Here is a 23,004-nt window from a genome sequence, read left to right as displayed (position 1 = left end):
TATCAATGCATTGAAAGATAAATATATATATATATGCACAACTCTGATAACGTAGTCTCAACATAAGTTGTGCTACGGTCATCGGCAAGTACTCATAGTGCAAATGGGGAACTGTGATAATACCTTATGTTATCTCCATAAGCCATCCCTCATATAATAACACCAAAACCATTTACCTCGTAATGCTCATTAAAAGGAATCGAAGTTATGACTGCCATACACCCAATTTTATTGGGGTACAAATACTCGACCAACTCGATAATTGAAATATAAAGTCACAACCAATTCCCCCCATAAGAAGTCTCTCTAACGTTTTTCATGCCTATTAGCCACTCCCATTGAAATGGAGAAAAAAGACAAATAGTATGATGAAAAATTCAAAAGATTATTTAGTATGTCATTCCAAATGGATATGGTAAGAAACACCTAAAGGCAAACCAATATATTTCATCAGCAAAGAAGAAATTTTACAGCCAAAATAAACTTAAGCAAAAATCTTAGAGATAATTTTATATACTCCACCGCCTAAGCTAATAGGATGAAAGTCCTTAATGTCCTTTGCACCAACCTTTTTGGCAATAAGAGATATAATATAAAAGTTGCATTGAAACTCCTCTCAAAATTTGTTTGATTATTAACTTCCGAAAGCCAAATAGGATGAATTCTTTTAGAACCTTGCAACACTTCTTTTAACATACCTCCGACCCCCTTATCCCCATTCAATCCCCTTACCACCTCCCACATCACATTCTCCTTAAATTCCTTTCAAACCATTCTTGATATGGATAGGAATGAAAGGCCATCAGCTTCAGTCGCTCCAAAATTCTTCAGACTATAAACATTCATAAAACTGATGACAATTTTTATTTTTTATTTTGATTTGGCACCGGGTGTCTAAGAACAGCATCCCAACTAATCCCAGGGGTGCACAGGCCCTCAGCAAGGTGTTTTTCGCAAGTGCACCTCGGATAATTCAAGGGAAAAATTTCTCATTCCGATGGCCCTTCGAGATTGTTTGCACCCAAGGGGATTTAAACCTTAGACCTGGGGGGAGCATACCCCCAAGCCCAAGACTTGGGGATTTTAACCTCCACGAAATTGTATTATATGCTCTCTTGTTGCTTCAAAATCGATCTCATCTCATCATTACAACTTTCCCAAATTCTCACACAAAATATAATAAACAATTCAATTTTTTCAAATCTCAAAACAATAATAATATTAAAAAATAATATTCTAACAATATTTTATTCAAATTTCATCTCAACTCACTATCCAACCGGCACCTTAATCCACCAATTTGTTTCTACGATGTGATTTTTCCACTCAATGAGAAAATTTGGTGTTCTTATCAGCCCTTCTCAACCACAAAGCCCCTTACCTCAGCCTACAACTCACTTCTTCAAACAAAATACATTTTTCCAACTCCTTAGAAAAGCAACTTCCTTTATCAAACTTTCATTCTTCATTAAAGATTTTTCTACTGCAATAGAATCAAGAATGTTGATACTTTCGAAAAGATCTTAATTTTTCCATTAAAGATTCTTCATTAAAGATTTTTCTACATCACCAAACACCCCATTCCTTTCTTTAAATCCACTTTTAATGCTTTCAGTTTACAAGCCAAAACATGACTAATAGATCCTTGGTGTGTATGATGACCACCATATTTTCAACTGTTCCACAAACCCACTTCTGCATCCAACCGATATGCCACAATTCAATCTCAAAGTAAAATTATAAGCAGTCACCCCTGTAATACATCAAGAAATGTTCTCCATACGCTAGAGAAAATAGAAACCTATCGCTATGAAACGAAGACGTGCCATTATTTGGGGGGGGGGGGGGGGGACCAGTGGGATATCTATGAGTACTTCATAAAAAATAAACTTTAAAGACTTCGACATAGTTCATGAATGTCAATGCATGCCTGATTGTTCAGCCGAATTCATCCCGAAGACATCTTCACCATCATCATTTGGACCACACACACTGACCATTCAAAGTCAAAACAATTCTAAAGAAGCATGCTACAAAGAAGTTCCCACACAACCCTCTTGTTTCTCTACCACAATCCTATCCAACATTAGTAAAACCCCTCCAAATGATCCTTGCAACCACAAATATGTCCCATCGACACAGTGGCATCAACCAGAGCAAAAGGCAAACAGTCACTTCATGAGGGATTGTCACTGCGATCAAGTTGATAACATTACCGTAATATAAGGCCATTAATACTTGGGCAATATAAGGCCATTAATACCTCCAAACCAGGCTCTTCTATACTAGATGAACGATTCTCAAATAGAAAAAAATGGGGAAACGGGAATCAACGATGGAGAAGAACTCACAAGGATGGACATCTCAGATTCAACAAGATGGCTGAGCCATTGGGACTTCATCGACAATAGGGACAAAATGCATCAAACTTGTTTCAGCCACTGTGGTCGGAGAAGACCAAACCTTCAAACCCATTCATTCTTAGGATTATGACAATTGGAGCAGGTCTTATATTGTGAAGACTCATACAATACCCTTTCCTCCACATATGACTTGTGCATTCATCTCAATTCTGAGCCTATTTAAATCAATACCACCCCTTTCCCATTTAGTAGCCCATTCGTAAACTCCCACATCTTTAAGACGTCCTTTTCTGGAGACTTGTACTTTGGTTTAAATGAAAGGTCTCAAGCTGAATTGTAGCAAAGCCTTTATCTGCCTCTGATAATAAGTCACCTACATCTTTAAAATCAACTATTCGACTTCTCAATATAAAAAGAGCACTCTACATCTCCCTCACAGCACCAGCGGCTGCTATATTGGAAATGGCATGCTTTCTTAAAAGATACTTCGATGGAAAATGAAAATCATTCCTAGAAATCAGAATTTTTGAGTATCCAAGCTGTTTATCATTTGGGAAATCAAGTTGTTTATCATTTTTTATCCCTACCATCAGATGATATGCCAAGAGCCTTTTTGTTTGCAGGGCTGACAACAAGGACAGGTTGATCCTCTCCACATTCAGTTTCTTGATCATAACGATCATGCATTTGAAGAATCCAATCTTGATACTCTCTCTCCAGTTGCAAAGGAGTCAACAACTTTTGGTCTCTATAAATTTCAACATCGACAACTGCAGGTACAAAATTATATAAATGAGAATAGCATATAGCAATCAACATGAGCTATCTCAGAAGAGTTCTCTATTGTGACGGTCAGAAAGATTACACTTTTCTTTTTCATAAAGCTTATTGCCGAAATTCTTTAGAGCAGTAGTAAAAGGACTATGGTGGGCCAGATCAGTCTGCATAAAACACAATTACCTATCATTGTTAGAAAAAATGGAAAAATAAACAAAGAAATAAATAAATAGTCATTACACTATTTTGTAAGCTTTGCTTAGTTCTTCTTCCATCCGCCTACATAAATCTGTTTTCTGCATACCTATGAAAGCACCAGTTTAGGTGCCATGAGCACGCAAGCGCACATGATTATCTGCATACAAGACAACCTCCTCCAATCCTCCAATTTGTCACATTTCCATTTCTACAGTATGGCTTAATGATTACAGTGATTACTAGCAGCAGGTGAATAAACTTTTAGCACATTTCTTTTACTTGAAAAAAAACAATGGCAGGAAAATTTAGCCTGGCCAGCCACCATAATATCCAGGCAAAAGATATGTTTTCATAAATAATGTAATATATTCTTAAAAGCACAAAGAGTGGGCAAGCAAAGTACAAAGGAAGTAAACAAAAGAAAACCAACTAGCAAAAAGAAAAATAGCAAAAGTCTTCCAAATCTAGAAAACTAGAGAATTGAGGGCTGAGGTGACCAGCCATTCATTCATAGAGAGCTATAGAATGGCCAAAGACCTCCTCCTTCCATTTCAAAGATTATAGATACTACTGATGTTTAAATTCATCCTGTTATTGTGTTTTTGTATCATTCATTCGTACCATATCCTAAAGTCTTTTATGTGGGAGGAATAATTTAGAAAACAAAACCAAAGGAAAGGAAGGGAAAGAAAACTATGACAAGATCATGGTGCAGTGAGGAAATTTTCATCCACAATTTTTGTAATGCCCCAAAGATCCAGGATATGGAAAATGAACTTACTTGACACACTCTTACATGTACTCAGAAGATCATTCCTTACCTTAGAAGGTGTTGGATTGAAACCAGCATCAGTGTCTGCAACCAGAACAATTCCACAAGCATTTAAATAAAGATTTCTAGAAAGTATAAATGAAAAATGTGGCAACTTATAGGAAATGCAACCACCATACCAACAAAGCATTTAACCCTCCAGCAACATCTCTTCAGTATGTGGGCCTTATCTCCCTTTTTGTGCCTGAACTCCATAAAAGGAAGCCATGCCTGTGGTGAAGCAAAGGAATTGGATATTTGAGACTAGCCCATCACGTAGCACTGAAAGGTAAATATAAAGGCATATATACTACATAAACAAACAGAAAAAAGAAGTGAAAAACAATGACTGGTGGCCATGTCGTCAAGACAATTTTATTTCCTACTATTTACATTCAATTGTTAGAATTTTCTTTATTGATTCAAAGTTCATTCTATTAGGTTGCATGCTTGGGGAAAGTTTCTTCCTTTCTTGGAATGCCACAGGACACAGTATTAAAGCATTCTAGCCATTACTAGAAAGTGTTTGTACAACAATTATACAACAGGCTCAAGCAGTAACTTAAGGACAGAGTGCCCAGAAAAAAGAAAGGAAAAAAAACACAAGGGAAGAGCAGTACAAGAACCTGCAGTAAAGCATACGAGGAGAGGCAATTAAAGTAATAACACTGTATTCACCAATTCCACCTTCAAGATTGCTGACATCAAACTGTATGGACAATGATGTAGGTGTGATAAGAGCATACGAAGAAAGCCTCCAAGGAGTGATAACCAAAAAAGAGGGTAGCACTTTGGGAATTCGACCAAGATGAAAATCAAAGCCATGAGATATTTTTAGTACAATGGCTCCATTGAGGACCATATCATGAGAGAGGCAATTAGCATAATTATAAAACCCAGACATGGAGGAATAGGCTATTCTTTTTTAAATAGCATTGACTGGGAGATGCTGGAGCTACAAAAAAGAATAGGCCCACCAAAAAAATGGCAGAAATAGCACAAGAGAATAGAAATCTGCCAAGAAATCAAGAAAAAAGATGTACCAAATGTGGGAAAAGTCATGGTGGCAAGGGTAGAGTTGGGACGAGCATATGCTTAAAACGTATGAGATGGCATATTGCTTGAGAATGTTGCTTAGGCCAGGAAACACCTATACTAAGACTACATGAGCACAGAAAAACAACCCTAATATGTGTACATTCACTCAGCTCCGTAGAAACTGAGGAGTGCAATAAGCATAGATCTGATGTATTGGAACAATTTCAGTTACGTTTTATCTGCAGCTAATGAAGTTCAACGTTGAATTTTTCTCTGTTACTGGTCTTGTTTAGTTATGCTACATGTTGGTATGAAAATTTGATAAATGGCAACAGTAGGCAATTCTTATAATGATCATTGAATGAGTGAATTTTGAGATGCCGAATAATGAGAACAAGAATGATGATAAAGGAAATTGCTCCTAAAAGAACGATATCAGAAACACTTCTGCACCACGTGTAAGCAACACTGAAAAGACTTACGTACGACTCTAAAGATACTATAAGATTGGATGGTGACTGTTAATGCCAAAAAAAAAAAAAGCACAACGGGCCTGAAATACAAGGAAGAATCATTCCCGGCCTATGGTGGCAATTCGACCTTGATCGGTGTAGTTTGGAGCCCCCGGTGGTGGTCCAGAGTGGTTGTACGGTGTTCGTATTTACATCCATAGCAATGAATGGAAAATAAATACAGGAAAAATAAGTGGAGATAGAGACACTGATTTATGTGGTTCGGCACATGACCTACGTCCACTGGTCATTTGGAGGGCAAATCCACTATAATAGGAATATTTTACAGTCTCTCATGGTTTCTCATTTCTCTCTGCACAATAGAGGTTGGAGACTTATTTTCTGGAGATGATTCTCTCTGGAGCTTTCATCGTGAGGTTGAAGAAGTTGAAGGAGGCTGGAAGAGATGATTCTCTCTGGAGCTTTCTCCTTCTCTCTTCCCACTTGTCTCTCAAAGGTGCCCCTTTAATGGGCTGGACAGGAATGCCTTTTGGGCCAGCTAACGGTGACAACAAAGCAATGGTCAACGCTACCCACATGATTGATTTGGAATTAGTTCACAAGGACCAGTTTGAGAAAAGGCCAAACCCCAAGGACCAATACTTAACTTTTCCTAAGAACAACTTATTATCGACACCAATAACTAAGCTATAATACGATGAAATAATGAGTCAAGAACAACAGTTCAACAGTGGATGAAATACAATAATGCGTCCGTACATTACCTACTTGTGGCACAAAAATGGGACACATTGTGGTTTAGAACACGCATGGCATGTGATAATCAAAAAATTTAAGCACATCTATCATAGCTTCAGGAAACAGAAAATATGCAAATTATGAAATTTCACATTTCACACTATGGTTTAGAAATTATATACCGTAAAAAATGGAAAGATGTTGGGCTAACTAAAATCAGATAGTGATAAGAAAAGAATGCTCAGCACTCATCAGATAATATGGCAAGATTGACAACCTACCCAGCGAGCATCTGGAAGTAAACGGCCAAGCCGTCGAACAGAGACACGACTGAAGGTTTCATAGTTTTCTGTGATACTGCAGCCTTCAGCTTCTAGTTTCTCCAAAATCATCTCAACACTTTCTTTCCCCTGAAAAAAACAGCCTATAAAATTTCAACGGTGACATAATGTGAAAGGTTGTTTGCTACTCTTATACCTTAATTGATGGAAAATAAACACACTTCAGGCGTGCATTGGCTTCTTGAGATGCTGTTGAACCTGATATATCCAAGTCTTAGAAGAAAAATAACTGAAATTGTAGCTGGAATTGCTCACAGCTGAAACTCATTAAAAACTAAAAAAAAAAAAAAAGACTACAACATACCTTGGACATTTTTTTTATTAATAAGAGCTAGATGATTTAACAACGAATAGTTAATGGTAACCTACCTGGACTTTTGGCTGCAGCATTAGCTTGCTTGAAGGAAAAACGAAGCTGTAGAATAAAGTCAGGACCATTGCAGGAATGCAAGTTGGTGACAGCAACCTCTCCCCCTTCAGTTTCAGCTAAATCATCACCATTAACCTGAAAAGGCAGGAGAATCCTTCTCAGTACTTTCATATTTGAGTGGTGCTATAGGTACCGGGAGAAAAACAGACGGAAAAAGGGACTACTCGCATATTTTTCCATCCCTTTCTTCTTCATATTTTACTGCAGATGTCATGTGGATCATTCAGGTATGGCCATTAAACCACTTGGTAAATAGAAAAATAATTATAAGAAAAATAGAGATAGTGGGGCACTAGGAGAATGCGTTAGATTACAATATCCTAAAATACTAAAATGGCCGGAATTTAAAACATTGACCGAATTGAAATTCCAGCCATTCTAATCAATGTTTTAAATTCTGTTCTGGTGATCATTCCGGTTTAATCACTGAAACGGAATATTTCAGGATTGGTGTGTTCCAATGTACCATTTCGGAATTAACTATAATATATTTATTATATGTATATATAAACTAATAAGTAATAAGATAAATACATGTATAAGTGCGTATCATATGTGTGTGTGTGTGTATATATGGAAGAATTGACAATTTATAAAATGAATATACGTTGAAAAAAAAATAGAGATGTTGGCATTAAAAGATAGTATTAAAAAAAATCACAAACTTGAGTTAAGACAAAAAAACAAAGAAAAAATAAAAGAGCAGATAAATTATTAAAAATTATGATTTTTAACAAAAGAGAGTGAGGAGACATATTTAAAAAGTTATAAAAAAATTATATCAATACTTTTTAGATTTTAGAATTATATAAATACTATCTAGATTGAAGATTTAAAAAAATTCTAGCGAAACTCGAGAAAATTACAAAACTGTCATTAAAACAGTTTGTAACAGAATAGGGTCCAGAATGCAAATTCCGGCCGGAATAGGCCAGAACGGACCAGAATTTTGAACAAAACAGAAAAATGAGGTATAGTGTACCGGAACAGAAAATTCTGATCGGAATGATCAGAACAGAACGAAATTCAAAACTATGCATACAACTTCAGTAACTTGCTACAATATGATGCTGGCAAAGATTATCCATAGCAATAATTGAACCTAAGGATGCAATCCATGTGATAAATGAAGCTCCCATTGAAACTTCCAATGGCTCTTCCAAAGGTAAGAAAAAGCAAACTTAGGAAGAACTAGGTAAATGCATTAACCATTAAAGAAAGATACAAAGTCAACCTCACAGTCATACCAATCTAATAAAATTCAAATCCCAATGAACTGAGTTCTGAATAAGCATATGACTGGCTACCAGCGCATCTCTATCACATGCAATACAAAATAACTCTGTAAATAATTCCTTCTTACACTCTTCCAGAGATTTACCCCATAAGATCTTGTAAAAATTTCCAAATATCATCCTTCAGCCAAACTATCATATTTTCTATCAGTCACCTGTCGCCAAAAAGCCTTACACCATAGCATACCACCACAACCACTTTCCTACAAGGTCTGATTGAAATTGAGTGAATTTCTAACACCATGCCTCCAACATTAAGGGGAGTACAAACTGTCTTCCAATTAACAAGATGATGTTTGGATTCATAATGCAGGCCACCCCAAAAAAACCCCCTTCACAACTTTTCCACCTGATTAGCAACATCGACAGGGGTATAGAATAGAGAAACGAAATAAGTAGGCAACTTGGAAAGCATACTCTTAATAAACATCAACCAACCGTATTTGGAAAGAGAACAGTGTAAAAAGTCAAGCTCCAATATTAAAGCAAATTGACCCATTTGAACCACCCAAAAATATAAAAAATTTGACAAGGAATTCTTACAAATATATGAAACATGTGGAAAACGTAACAGTGCAATCTTAAACCTGAAATTCTATCGGTGTAATTGTCTTTGCTGATTTGGACACTTCATCACACTGCACATCAGTGAAAAAACACACAAGAATATCAAGCACAATACCTGCCAAAGAATAATAATCATACTAATAATAATAGCAATAATAAAGCTCTATGCCCTGGCAGATGCTAAAGCATACAAGAAAATGCATTTATTACTAATGAAAAATGTATGCCTCTATGACCACAATGGTTAATGTGGAAAGGTTTACTCAAAAAGTATACAAGCCTCTCAAGAAAGAAAATTTTATTTGGACGTGTATATGATGCAATAAAGCATTGGCACATGCTTGCATGTGTCAAGTAATTCGACCAGTACACCGCTACAGAAAATTTAAAAACCAGCTAAATCAATATGTGTATATATATACATATTTATATATATCTTATGGGTAAAAATAACTTTATTAATACAAATCAAATAGGCATTGTCCAAGTACACAGGAAGTATAAAGAAAACACCTACATAGCTAAATCAATATATATATATATATACACACATAAATATATTGGCAGATAAGCAATAATTTTATTAATAAAGGCAATGCATTGTCCCAGTACATGGGAAAGTAACCACTCATAAGCATGGTCACATAAAATTGTCAAGTCCGTGTGGCAAATCAGATTGTCGATGGATTAAGCATCATGAAATCATCATGATTTTGAAGATTTGCTCTTCTGAGTTTTGAGAAATTATAAATTGTCCTCGTGCTCTTTGATTTTCATCCCTAGCATATGTAGATCATCTTGAAGTTTGTGCATACATTAGGTATTACAAACTTAGTTTACTTAACTTACCAAAGAAAAAAGAAAGTTCCATTTGTTTCTTACATGTGCTAGGGACAAAGGCAATGATTTGCTCACAGACCATGCTAGTTGTTACAGGCCAAAGACAAATCCAGCCAAGCCATATTGAGAAAAAAGATTGACATTGATACTCAAGCTTAATTCATACCGAAACATCAAATAACTTGAGTTCAACAACAATATCATCTTAAAATGGGCAAAATCCTCCTTGCAACCAAAGTGGCACATGAAGCGCATCCCAACATGAGCAGAAAAGGCATAACAACCAGGGATGAAGCTATGGGAGTTTTCTTCTATTCTTTTGGGAGGGGGGCTTATTTCGGTGCAAACTTTATACATATTATATTAATTGTAATATCAAATAACTTGAGTTCGACAACAATATTATCTTACAACGGTCAAAATCTTCCTTGCATCCCAAGTGGCACATGATGCACATCCCAACATGAGTAGAAAAGGCATAACAACCAGGGATGGAGCTAGGGGAGTTTTTTTTTTTTTTTGCTTCTTTTTTTATAGGAGGGAGGCTTATTTCGTTGGAAGGAAATTTCCAAGGACCAGCATTAACAAACTACTAAAAGAAACCTATATTTTTTTTTATTTTATTTTTTACCCACTTATAGCTACACCCTAATAACAACCTAAAGGTCATTACTTGCCTTGAGACTCTTAGGCCCCGTTTGGTTGTTAAACTCATCTGAGTTCAACTCAGTTCAGTCTAATTTTAAGTTAAGTCTAATATCCAAACACCCAACTCTCAAATTACTAAACTCATCTCAACTCAAAACCTCTTTACACATGGAATCCACAACCTTTTTCAATTCAATACTTCTTTACATGTGGGACCCACAACCTTTTTCAACTTTCCATAAATACATCTAAACTCATCTTAACATCCAAACACATTTAAACAAATTTTAAGTGGACCCCACAAAACTCACCCTACCATCTTAACTCATTACTATTCATAAAGAATTCAACTCAGCTCAACATCCAAATGCAACCTTACTTGTAATCACACAGGTACTCATAAAATTTAGTATTTCCAATTCTAAAATATATCTAATTGGGTGCATCTATGAAACTACAAGTTGGCTGCAATTATGATGCTTTTCATTGGAGCAAACATACCTGAATGTATGGAAAATAGATGTCTTTGATCTTGCATTGGAGTATAAATATGTCCAAGCTATTTCTTTTTAGCTCAAAAATCTCGATCTGTCAAAATAGAATTAAACAATTACAAGCATGTATAATGTGATCATGGAAAGAACAGAAATAATTATCTCATCTCTGAGTCTGTATAATGTGATCACAGAAAGAATAGACAAACAAATACCTCGTCTAAATAATTAAAAGATCATTGTGCAATACAAAGACCACCTTTCCCCAAAGACTTGGTGGAAATTAGATCAGCAACAATGTCAAACATTAGATCAGCTTAACAAGACTTGTTAAATGTTAGATTTATGCACCACTCGCAAGATGGTAGTGAACATTGGATAAATTTTTGACGCTACAAAAGAAAATAAATGCCTTCTTATCACCACTGGTCTTCTGCTTCACCAGCAGGGATCAAGATGTGCATCCCTCACAGACAAAAACTCAGCTAGATTGCTGACTAATGACAATGAATCTGAAACAAAGACATTGCTGCCCTTGACATCTGAGATTAAAATAAAAGAAAGATACATGAGAAAAGAAAAAAGATGCACGTGAAACCTAATAAACTCAAAAGCAACAGATGAAACCCACAAAGTCCTCAGACATGAAAAAAAACATTAATTGTTCCTTAGATTTGTTAAGAGGCCACCTCCCCCAAGTACGAAATGAAACCTAAGTTCCACACCTGAGATTATTGACTTTCAACATTAAGGCATTAGCTTCATGAAAATATAATCCCAATCCTTGCCTTAAAAATTTACTTCATGTGGGGCCCACAAGAGCCGTAAGCCTCAAAAACCCTTTCAAATTCAAAGCCACAATGCCATCTTATCTTCAAAAAGTAAAAAAAAACTTCATATATCAATACGGAATACATTATACACCTTCAACCTTACTAATAATTTATTCCTATGTCAGGGTGCACTAGTCCAGTGAACTATTATTCAAACATATATACAACTGTTTTGTTGGAACTAGGTTTGAATGGTCTCTTAGCACTGATCCCAATCTTCTTTTTTGGCAGCTTGTGGGACTGTCACTCTGTCAGTGTTGGTAGAAGAAGAAGAAAGGGGGAAAAACGGAGGCCAACAAGGTGTAAGAATGTAAACCCTAATATCTAATACCATGCTAAAAGATTTGCATGGTAAGAAAGAGGAGGCTATACCCTCACATCACCTCTCTCAAACCTGGTTTGTTATCACAAACCATCTCATCTCATCTCATTATTACAACTTTCATAAATTCTCACACAAATATAATAAACAATTCAACTTTTTTAAATTCCAAAACAAAAAAGTAAATTAAAAAATTATATTCTAACAATATTTTATTCAACTTTCATCTCATCCCATCTGGGTAACCAAACAAGGCCTCAATCTCGTATTGATATATATAATAAAATCAAATAACCAAAATACCCTTGTAACAAATTCCCTTACTCATATATTAGTAACTTAACAAAACTCTTCTAACACAAACCCATCAACAACCTATATAAATGATTTCACACAAGTACTCTGCTACTGTAATTCCAAAATACTGATAAAACAAAATCATAGGAAAAAGACAAGATCTTTTGTCCTCAGAGCATTTTGGATCTAATGAAAATAAATAAATTGATAAGTAAATGGACTCAAATCGTTAGATGATCTACAACCTCATATTCATCATCATCCAAATTTTAAAAGAATAGAGATAACCAAGAAAGAGCTCATTCTAGTGACATTTTTTTTATAAGTAAACAATTATATTAATATTAATATTAATATGAATAGGCATAGCCCAAAAGCTAACATTTTTATGAAAACAAACGTAAAATGAAAAACTTCCACATAAAGCGAACAAGAATTACTTAAATTCAAATGTATACAAGCCCCATGAACTAGCACTAAACTACAGATAAAAATTAACAAAATCGTCCAACAATATAAAAGAACACTTATTCCAGTTCCATTAATAGTCAACCATAAGTCTGTCCACTATGCCAAAGGTTCTAACCCAAGCCACAGCTTCCAATCTGAATTGTCAAATTCCGACACATGCCAGCTGAAGTGGCAGAGGGAATTCCCCTCTCCAATATGAATTGGGTCAAAATTTCATATCAAATACAACCAGGAATTCTGTGATACCTCATATGATATGGATAAGGGTAGGTGGTATATGGGATCCCACATTGCTTGGGAAAGATAAGTTTTTGCTCTTTATAAGGTCTCAATGAGACTCCAATTGCATCATTGACTAGTCCTTTTGGAGTATAGGCCATGTGGTTTGGGTCTTGCGTTACAAATGGTATCAGGGCCTATCCCAACCAGAAATGTGGGACTTGAGCCATGCCAGCTACAATGAACAGGCTCGACGAGGACGTCGGGAATTTAAGGGGGGTATATTGTGATACCCCATATGATATGGATAAGGGTAGGTGGTGTATGGGATCCCACATTACTTGGGAAAGATAAGTTCTTGCTCTTTATAAGGTTTCAATGAGGTTCCAATTGCATCATTGACTAGTCCTTTTGGAGTATAGGCCATGTGGTTTGGGCCTTCCATTGGGGTGTTACAAATTCCATCCAGACCCTACATGTTACACGTATATATATTAATGACATATATGTGTACAATCATTGCATGGCCAGTCATTTGCTCATTTGCATCTCTCAGTGCTTGTTAAAAATAGGAACTTAAATAAAAACTTGTGAGACCGACGCATGTTGCATAGAAAGTGAATGATAGCTAACTAATCTAATATTCCACCTTTCAACCTTCAAAGTCCACTTTCAAACAATATGATTGAAAGTCGGCTTGGCTCAAAAAGTCGGGAGTAGGGCAAAGTCAGAAGGGGTTGACTTCCAACTCCGACTGGAGCCAGAAGTCAGAAGACATGTATTCCAAACCAATCAGATGGAAAGTACACCCCTTGTCAAGCGTTCTAAGGCTTAGGCAAACTTCACTTACATCGAAATTTTTTTCAAAAGATAAGTAGTTTGACAACCATGAGTAGTATAACGACAACAAGAATATCTTCTCAAGAGTGTGGTATCATAATGGGAAGTTCCCCAACAACCCCCCCCCCCCCCCCAAAAAAAAAAATGAAAAGAAAAAAACTATGTTATGTTGCCAGATATTGGTAATAATAAGAAAGAAGACAAATACCAAAGTCTACCTTAGTAAAGCTCCCGTGAGGTGATTCGCTAAGTTCATCTTCCAAGGGATCCCTCATGCCACCAGTAGTCTGAATGGAGATCCAGCAATGGTTAGTGCAAGTTAACTTGGCCTCATTTAGTTATATTAAAAAACTAAAAAAAAAATCTAAGAATTCACAGGTAACAGATATCCAAGAAAAGGACAAGAGTCTGCTCAGGGCACTTACATACCTTCCAGCTAAGCTCAGAACCAGAACTGCTGAGTAAGGCCTCTCTTTCAAGATGTAAAGTATAGACTTTGTGGGAACTTTTTGTCTTTGAAGATACCAAAGCACGCCTATATGGTGCAGGAAATGAACAAGAGCGAAACATCAACCCCTGGTAGGACTGAAAATTACAGAGAAAAAAAAAAAGGAAAGAAAAGAAAAAGAGTAACAGTAACATGTCCATACCTCCCTAGATGCATAGACGCACTTGGTCCTCCGTATCCAAACATGCCAACGAAAGGCTGCATTGTTGGAGAAAACAACTCATAATGAACTAAACTAGCACGGGCCAATATAGAGGAAATGAGTGACTTATGTCATGCAATTTCTCTTAAGATAAACTTTGCATGATTCGTAATGCTTCACTGTATGCTAATGTAGAATAAAAAACTTTGGCACAATTATACTAGCGAAACATGTAAGGAAAAGATATTCTCAAAAAAATTATGCTTTGGAGGGAGAAGAATGAGAGAAGCTTTCAAGATCGCGAGCGGTCAATGGATGAACTTAGAGCTTTCCTTTTTAATACTTTATTCCATTGGTCGATTTTAATTGGTTTTAATGGCATGAACATTCACAAATTTCTTGTATCACTAGAACATCATGCCTAGGCATTGCTCTTGTACATGTCTCGTGTACTTGGGCTCTTGCCCATCTTTATAATCAATAAAAGCTTGTTTACCAATAAAAAAAAAATTATGCTTTATAACTTCCATTTAGTTAAGCCATTCTTGATGTTCCTTTTGTGTGTACAAGAGAGAACTAAATTGTGTTAAAAATCATATCTAACCTCCAAACTCGAGTGAGCTTGTATTAGTTATTGACATTACCTATGGGCAAGTTCCTCTTTGTATCTGAATATATTAGACAAACACACCATAAAGTTTTCACAATTAAAAATCTCCAAACATATACGTGCATGCTTTTCATTTGGGGACACATAAGATACACATACAACAAAGTGTATACACAAATATAGAGATTAATCTACCCAAATGTATACATTATATAATTATAAACATACATGCATATATATATGCACTAAGTAGTACAAGGTTGTTTTTTTATCTTACCCTCAAGTATGGAGGTTTTCCCCCAATTGCCTGTCCTTTTGAGGATCTGTGAAGGGAGGCACCCATCTTTCCCCTAAATAGGATGGACGAACATATTAGCCATGGACAAATCAGAAAAATAAGATAAAATAATTATGTCAACCTTTTGTGGAAATTGGATTATATTAAAAAGCACCTGCATAGTAGTTGACTATGAAAGTTTTTTTCAAATGACGCGGCCAGGAAATAGTAAATGAAAGTTGTATAAACATAGACCATTACAGACATAACATTTTCAGGTAATTACTTAATGAATCTCTACAACGTTGATTTAGCATTATATGCTATTCTTAGAACCCATGACCTCACTGCCATAAAGATTTGCTGAAAACAACCAACGTAGAGTACAGGTCCTTGAGGTTTTCGCATTCCTTGCCAATTCTTTTTATTTCTTTTTTTATGGATGAGTGAGGTTGGCCTCGAGGTCATGAGGCTTGATACCCCCAACAAACTATGCTAACCCTTGGGATCCTCAAAGATTACTATATCTTTCCTTCGTTTTGACTAAAATTCATTCCCATTTCTAGGAAGGTGCCTTTCTCAATTCTCGAGGTCTCCCTATTCTAGAAGGAATCACAATTAAACAAAAAAAGCAATTCAAGAAAATTACTCAATCAGTTTAATGAAGATGCAGGGGAAAAAATGTGAATTTCACTAGCGTGCCACTAGAAGACTCTTAATGCAAATATAAGCTTTATAAATTATATCTAAAATTTGCCCATCCATCCTTCAATGCGCCCAAACTTTCTGTTTTGGCCAAGAAGAGAGGAAAATTATTTGCCGAACAGTAATCTTGAAAGTTTGTGAAGGAAGACTGATATCACACACCACTTCACTATAGAGTTTTCATTACTGCCATCCATTCCAGGGCCGGTATCAAAAATAGAAATGCTATCATCGCTGGCAATATTCACACTGGAAACAAAAAACAAACATAACAAAGTGATTATTGAAGACTATATGCTCAAGTGCAGCAAATTATAGAAAAAACAGTATGTGTAAGTGCAGCAATAGCAGCTTAAGAAAAATCAAAGGATCATGTAAAACAAACAAAATGACCATCCAACTGACAGATGAAACAAAGGATTACTAGCAACAAGAAAGTAGATAAAAGAACTTCCAATTTAGATTTTAACTCAACAAATCTCTCTAGTTCCAAATATATTGCCAATTCTAATAGTAAGATATTAAGTCCAAACAAAGATTCTTCTCACATTACCAATTATCAAGGTTGAATGAGTGTGGTCCTCTGAATTATCTTTAATGACAGAACGAAGGGATTCAAAGTAATCAACTAGGAGGCACAGGAAACAAACTTTCCATTATTTCCAAGAAACTGAGATTCAATTCCAAGTGTTTTACAATAGAGGATATAAAATCCAGGGAATTAATTAAAAAAAAAAATACACCATACGGCATAAGCAACATCTAGTTTGCAGGCTGAATTAGCCTAATGGACAATTGGGTCATTCAAACTCGTACTTTCAGACTATTTATTTAATTTTTTTTTAATACAAATCGAGCAATTGATTAACTTAATTTCTGCCCAAAAAACCTAGAAAACCATATTTTTTATAATAGTAATGTCCTACCTGATCAGCCTTCTTTCATTTTTACGGTTAGACCATACCGCTTGCAAGGAATTATCCTGGAAAATGAGTGGCCGAGTGTAAGCAAGTAATAGGCAAAACGATCGAGCACATTCAGATAAAATTTTCAACGGTATTGGACAACTCACAATCAAATCTGCAAGGGCAGTTTCAAAAGTGTATTCCTCTGGTAATTCCATTAACAAATCGGTATCTGGTGTCAAGTCCCACATATTCTGCAAACCCAAAAAGTTCATCACTAACTAATGGCAAAACAGTTTTGGAACTCATAATTTAAAAATTATGGCAATGATGCACGAATGAGCATCCAAATCGGGCTACTAACCTCAAAAGTATTGGCCATCACACCAGAGCCATCCTAAGAAAGTAAAAAAACAAGCAAATGCATCACCAAGGAAAACCAAATGATCAAAACAACCAAGTGATCACGTCTATATCATTTTTCATTTATGTATATTACTATCTACAAAAAGGGGGGATTTTATTTATGATTGAAACTCATCTCATCTCATCATTACAACTTTCTCAAATTCTCACATAAAATATAATAAATAATTCAACTTTTTTAAATTCCAAAATAATAATAATATTCTAACAATATTTTATTTAACTTATCTAAAATCATCTCAAATTATCTCAACTCGTATCTAAATCCAAACGGGCCTAATATCCAAACGCCAAAACTCAAAAAGCTCAACTCAAGTAAGCAATTATTTTTTTATAAGTAAACTAAAGTAAGCAATTATAAATATGTACTTGGCTCGATTCATTGTTTATCTCAATTTTCCCAGTACATAAAAGATCCCAGTGCGTCCATTTCCTTCCTTTCCTTCCCCACAATTCTAAAGCAACCAAACAACATGAATACTAATGCAACTCATACTCACATGAAGCTGTAAAATGTGACAACTATGGGGCTTAAAATCTTTTAATTTAATCGAGTCTCTGATCTTTACACCGTTCACGTCCTCAAGATAAAAGCGATCACCCTCCCAATCTATTTTTCTTTTCTGCTTCATTGATTCATTCAGCTTACGAGCTCGGAAGTATTCATTTTTCACCAAATTAATGAAGTCCCCGAAAGGCATTTCAGGGAGAGGAATATCCCTCACTGTTAGTCCTATACTAGTGCCATTTGGTAATAGGACTTTGAACCTATACACCGTGTCAATACCATCATCTTCGTCATAGAGTTCCACCAGTTGCCTCTTATTCGCCTTTGCCCTCCGGTACCCCGTATCTGGTTCCATGGCTGTAAGAGAGTAAACACCAAACCCCAAATGAAGGAGATTCCATATCATTTTGAAGAAAATAAAAAAAGGGAAAAAAACAAGAGCTGCTCAAGCCAAGTTTCAAAATCCAAATAACAGACTTATAAATCATGCACATAAATACATGCACAGATACCTGTGCATGTGTACACGCGTATTAAAAAAGATGTATACACAGACGTCTAAAAAGCTATATAAAAAGTCGCACACAGCGACAGACACAAATAACATATACATGTCGATGTCGATGTATATTACGCACATGTACAATATTAAAAAAGATGCAAACATTAGTTCAGATAGAAAGAAAGTGATGAAGAAAGTTCAAAGTTCATACCTGTATGTGAACAGATGAAATGGGGGTGGTCTAGCTTCTGGGGTTTAAGAAAGGTAGGAAAGGAAAAGGCTCTTTAGTGAGAGGGAGAGGGAAAGGAAGAGGAAGAGGAAGAGGCAAACCAAGGAAAGTAAACAGACACAGTCGGCGTGGGACTGGGATGACTCGCATGCGCTTCATGAGCTGTGTGCGCAGCTCCTCCTGGTTTCTGACACGTAAGTAATCCGTTGGAGTATGTCTTACGCTACAAGTTGACATAGGCCTATGTTCTAACGAAGATAATCAGTAGTGGAATTTGAAACTTATGCCTTGGGTAACAAGGAAACGGGTTGTACTCGTGCCAGCCTTAAATATGGGGTGTTCCGGAAAGAAATTTCTGAGTTGCATTTGGACAGTAAGAAGTGTTGGGATGAATTGTGAATAATAATAATAAAGTAATAAAAAATTAATAATAGAATATTAAATAGTAATAAAAAATAATGAATATTAATAATACTTCAGGTATTTTAAATTTTTATTGGGATGTTGAGTTTAGTTGAGATGGATTGAGTCTTATATGAATAGTAATGAGTTGAGATAGTAAAATAGGTTTTATGGAGCCTACTTGAGAAGAGTTTAGATGTCTTTGAAAGTTTAGATGAGTTTATATTTATGAGAATTTGAAAAAAGTTGTAAGTCTCGCTTGTAAAGAGGTGTTGAGTTAAAAAAAGTTGTGAGTCTCACATGTAAAAAAGTTTTGAGTTGAGATGAGTTTAGTAATTTGAAAGTTTGATACTTGGATATTAGACTCAGCTTAAAATTAGACTAAACTGAGTTTATTTCAATTCAATCCAACTTCCAAACGGAGCCAGAATGTTTGGGAATTAGATGAGATGAAAGAATTATGAATAATAGTGAAATGGTTTGTAAATAGTAGTGAAAACGTTTGAGTTATAATGTTTTATGAAATTTTAAGAAATGAGAGATAAAATTAAAATATTGTTAGAATATAATTTTTTAATATTATTTTTATTTTGAAATTTGAAAAAGTTGAATTATTTTTTGTGTTTTGTTTAGAAGCTTGAAAAATTTGTAATAATTAGATAAAAAAATTAAAGATTTAAAATTGAAAAGATTTTATATTTGAATGATGTTTAGAAAAAAAATTAGATAAAATAAAATAAGATGGGATGTCTTCCAAAGCTACTGAAAGTTGAAACTATGTGACAAGTCTTATGGAAATGATTTGTATTGTTTAGTGTATGCAGGTCCCGTCTTGTGCACTTTCTTTTTAAAAAACAGATAAATTTTAAATTTACATTAAAAAAACTACTTTCTGATAATGGATCTTCAAAGGAAACATGCGAAATCTGTACCCCTAAATTGTATTTAATATTACTCGTAATCTTATAATATATTTTCATGTCAATGATTTTATAAATGTTGTATTTTCACTTCAATCATCGAAAGTTATTATTTGTTGACGGGCTCTTTAATCACATTAGCCTTATTAAATGACCAAATTAGTATGAGTTTATTTTTATTTCCATATCGCTATTAGATTCCATGAAATTAATGATCTAATGGAATTTCTACTGCCCATCAAGCTTTGTTTTTATTTTTAATCAGATTGGGGAATTTCAAATATAGGTTCATAATGGAATTATTTTTTTCGTTTCCCTTTTCACTTGGTTGGATTCTACCATGTATTAAATATGTTAATACTTAAAAATAGCGCAACAAGTCGGAAATGAAAAAAAAGTCATTCACAGCCCCTTTGAGACTATTCAGGCTTTGATCAGTACTGTGTAGAGCCCCCGACGGTGGACCAGTGTGACTGTACAGGATTTGCACGTACATTTATGACAGTGAGCAGTAAATAAATATAGAAAAAATAAAGAGACAGAGACATACAGATTTATGTAGTTCGACATAATGCCTACGTTTACGGGATTTGGAGAGATGAGAATCTACTATAATATAATTATTTTACAATCTTTCATCATTGTTGTACAATAGAGATCTGAGCTCTATTTTCTAGTAAATATCTCATCGTTGGAATTCCTGTCGTGAGGTTGAAAAGGCTAAAGAAGTTGAAGTTCGTCCCTCCTCCAAAAAGTTATCTGGAAGCCTCCTTTATCCTATGCTCCTCTATTACTTTATGTCTCATCTTCTCTCATTTACTTCATATCTCTACTTTTTCTCCCGACACTCTTCTCCTTCCTCAACATTTGTCACCTCATTTATTCTTTATTTCTTTCCGCTTCAAGAGACCCTCCCCCTTGGATTGATCCTAGAACTCATTATGGATCTGAGATATTTTATCCCTCTAAAATGTATGTTCATACAAGACAAAAGAAATGTATTGCTTGCTTCTTTCACTATGAAGCGATGTGATTAAAAAAATATAGATTCTCTCTAATTATCTAATCAAATTAAATAGTCTAGTTCAAAAGAGAGATAGACACGTTAAATGATGCTACCAATTATGGACTTGTTGAGATTCTCATATAGTTTCAACTCGATCTAAGATCTTATACTCAAGTTAATGCTTTCAAATAAATTAAAAATTGCTATTTCACGATCGAATTTTAGAGAGATAGAAACATTATATAAGTGCTACCAATTATAGACTTTTTGTGATTAAAGGTGGTTTGGATAGTAAGTTGAGATGAAATGAGGTGAAAGTTAAAAATTAAATAAAATATTTTACCCTCTTTATAATAATAAAATATTATTTTTTTATTATTTTTTAATAATTTTTTATTTAGTTTATTTTTGTCATATTTTATATTTCTACCGATTATATGTTACTTAATAATCACATTCTAATTAAATTATTGTTTAAAAAATTATATTTTCAATGGTCATTTATGCTAATAATCACAAATGTTTAAATCATGTCAAATTCTAAGTTACAAAAAAGACAGTCTAAAGAAATAGACACAACAACAATCGGTTTGACATTAATTTGCACCATACTAAGTTACAAAAAACAACTCAAAAAAGTCTACCATTACAACAACATACTAAGTTACACACAACGTCCACATAAATTTGTACTTCCAACAACACATACTAAGTTACATCCATGTGCTAAGTTACAACAACAGTAGCACAACAAAATCACATCCACGTAAATTTACAAAGTTACATCCACATATTAAGTTACAAAAAATATCCGCATAAATCTTCACTTCCAACAACACATAACAGCAACACAAAACACAGTTATCAAAGAGCTTCAACAATATCGGCCAACCACTTTGAGTATTATAAGTAGTACCTGCAAAGGAGATTGGTGCGTTTGGAACATAAACTACTCTCAACTCATCTCAACTTATCATTACAATTTTTTCAAATCTCAACACAAAATATAATAAACAATTCAACTTTTTCAAATCCTAAAATAATAATAATATTAAAAAATAATATTCTAACAATATTTTATCATCTCAACTCAACTCAACTCACTTCAACATCCAAACACAACCTAAGGATAGACTCTTAAGCCATACATGAAAGGAATTTCATGACTCGTTACAAAAGAAGCATATACTTTGCTAATGGTCATCAGACGAAATAACATCTCCCCTAAAAAAATAATCATAAAATGTATATGTTCACAGCCTGGGTCCAATCCCTTATAACATATATCATAATGTTTGTGCTACCCACATCTAGTATAATGAAGAAGTACAGAAGCATGTCAATGGGATTCTAGCATGCTGCCAAAGGACAAGCAGCAAGTGTAAGGGAGTGGTTGGATTTTGAGTTTCACTCTTGGGTTAAGCTAAAACAAAGTATCGCAATAGAGTTTACATATTAGTCAAATATCCATTTATTTTACTTTTAAAACCAGATCAAGTACTACAAAGAAATAATCATGGGTGGAGATATAATTAAGTTATTGTCTATGATTGATGACTTTCAGTCCAGTAATAATTTATAACTGTTAGAAAAATTGGTTCTGTAGGAATTAGCTAGAATCCTAGTATTTAGTAGAATCATAGTATTTGGAGAAAAGTAAAATATATATATATATATATATAAAATTAAAAAAAAAAAAAGCACTACTAATCTACCAGCTGAGAAATCAATAAATTAGAAAGAGTAATGCTACATATAGTCATGGAATGCGCAAACGTCGTGCAGTCGCTTTGAAAAATAGTGGAGTTTACTCATAAAAAATTAATTTTTTTTCATATGGGTCTCATATTTATTTACTTTTTTCAAAGC

At 34.7% G+C, this 23,004-nt stretch overlaps 1 protein-coding gene across 4 annotated transcripts in view; it reads right to left on the bottom strand.

The window, feature by feature from the left end:
• Nucleotides 1-18,934, bottom strand: part of LOC109007579 (structural maintenance of chromosomes flexible hinge domain-containing protein GMI1) — a 42,090-nt gene extending 23,156 nt beyond the window's left edge. For 3 of the 4 annotated variants that reach the window (XM_018987313.2, XM_035686297.1, XM_035686296.1), the window contains exons 1-19: nt 18,790-18,934; nt 18,069-18,433; nt 17,507-17,539; nt 17,310-17,396; nt 17,164-17,219; nt 16,400-16,486; nt 15,533-15,605; nt 14,646-14,701; nt 14,425-14,530; nt 14,214-14,282; nt 11,021-11,107; nt 9,052-9,102; nt 7,109-7,244; nt 6,876-6,937; nt 6,680-6,808; nt 4,290-4,380; nt 4,160-4,194; nt 3,229-3,304; nt 2,951-3,133 (exon numbers count right to left, since the gene is read on the bottom strand). In XM_018987313.2, the coding sequence (XP_018842858.1) occupies nt 2,951-3,133; nt 3,229-3,304; nt 4,160-4,194; nt 4,290-4,380; nt 6,680-6,808; nt 6,876-6,937; nt 7,109-7,244; nt 9,052-9,102; nt 11,021-11,107; nt 14,214-14,282; nt 14,425-14,530; nt 14,646-14,701; nt 15,533-15,605; nt 16,400-16,486; nt 17,164-17,219; nt 17,310-17,396; nt 17,507-17,539; nt 18,069-18,431 (1,780 nt within the window). In that variant the 5' untranslated portion in view covers nt 18,432-18,433; nt 18,790-18,934. Of the gene's footprint in view, nt 1-2,950; nt 3,134-3,228; nt 3,305-4,159; nt 4,195-4,289; nt 4,381-6,679; nt 6,809-6,875; nt 6,938-7,108; nt 7,245-9,051; nt 9,103-11,020; nt 11,108-14,213; nt 14,283-14,424; nt 14,531-14,645; nt 14,702-15,532; nt 15,606-16,399; nt 16,487-17,163; nt 17,220-17,309; nt 17,397-17,506; nt 17,540-18,068; nt 18,434-18,789 lie in introns of those variants that run through there. The other variant, XM_035686298.1, reaches the window with a different exon arrangement.
• Between the last annotated feature and the right edge of the window lie 4,070 nt (nt 18,935-23,004).

The sequence above is a fragment of the Juglans regia genome, chromosome 16, assembly GCF_001411555.2.
Source record: "Juglans regia cultivar Chandler chromosome 16, Walnut 2.0, whole genome shotgun sequence".
NCBI lineage: Eukaryota > Viridiplantae > Streptophyta > Magnoliopsida > Fagales > Juglandaceae > Juglans > Juglans regia.
The sequence above is the reverse complement of the archived record's forward strand: the minus strand, read 5'-3'. Positions and strand labels throughout refer to the sequence as shown.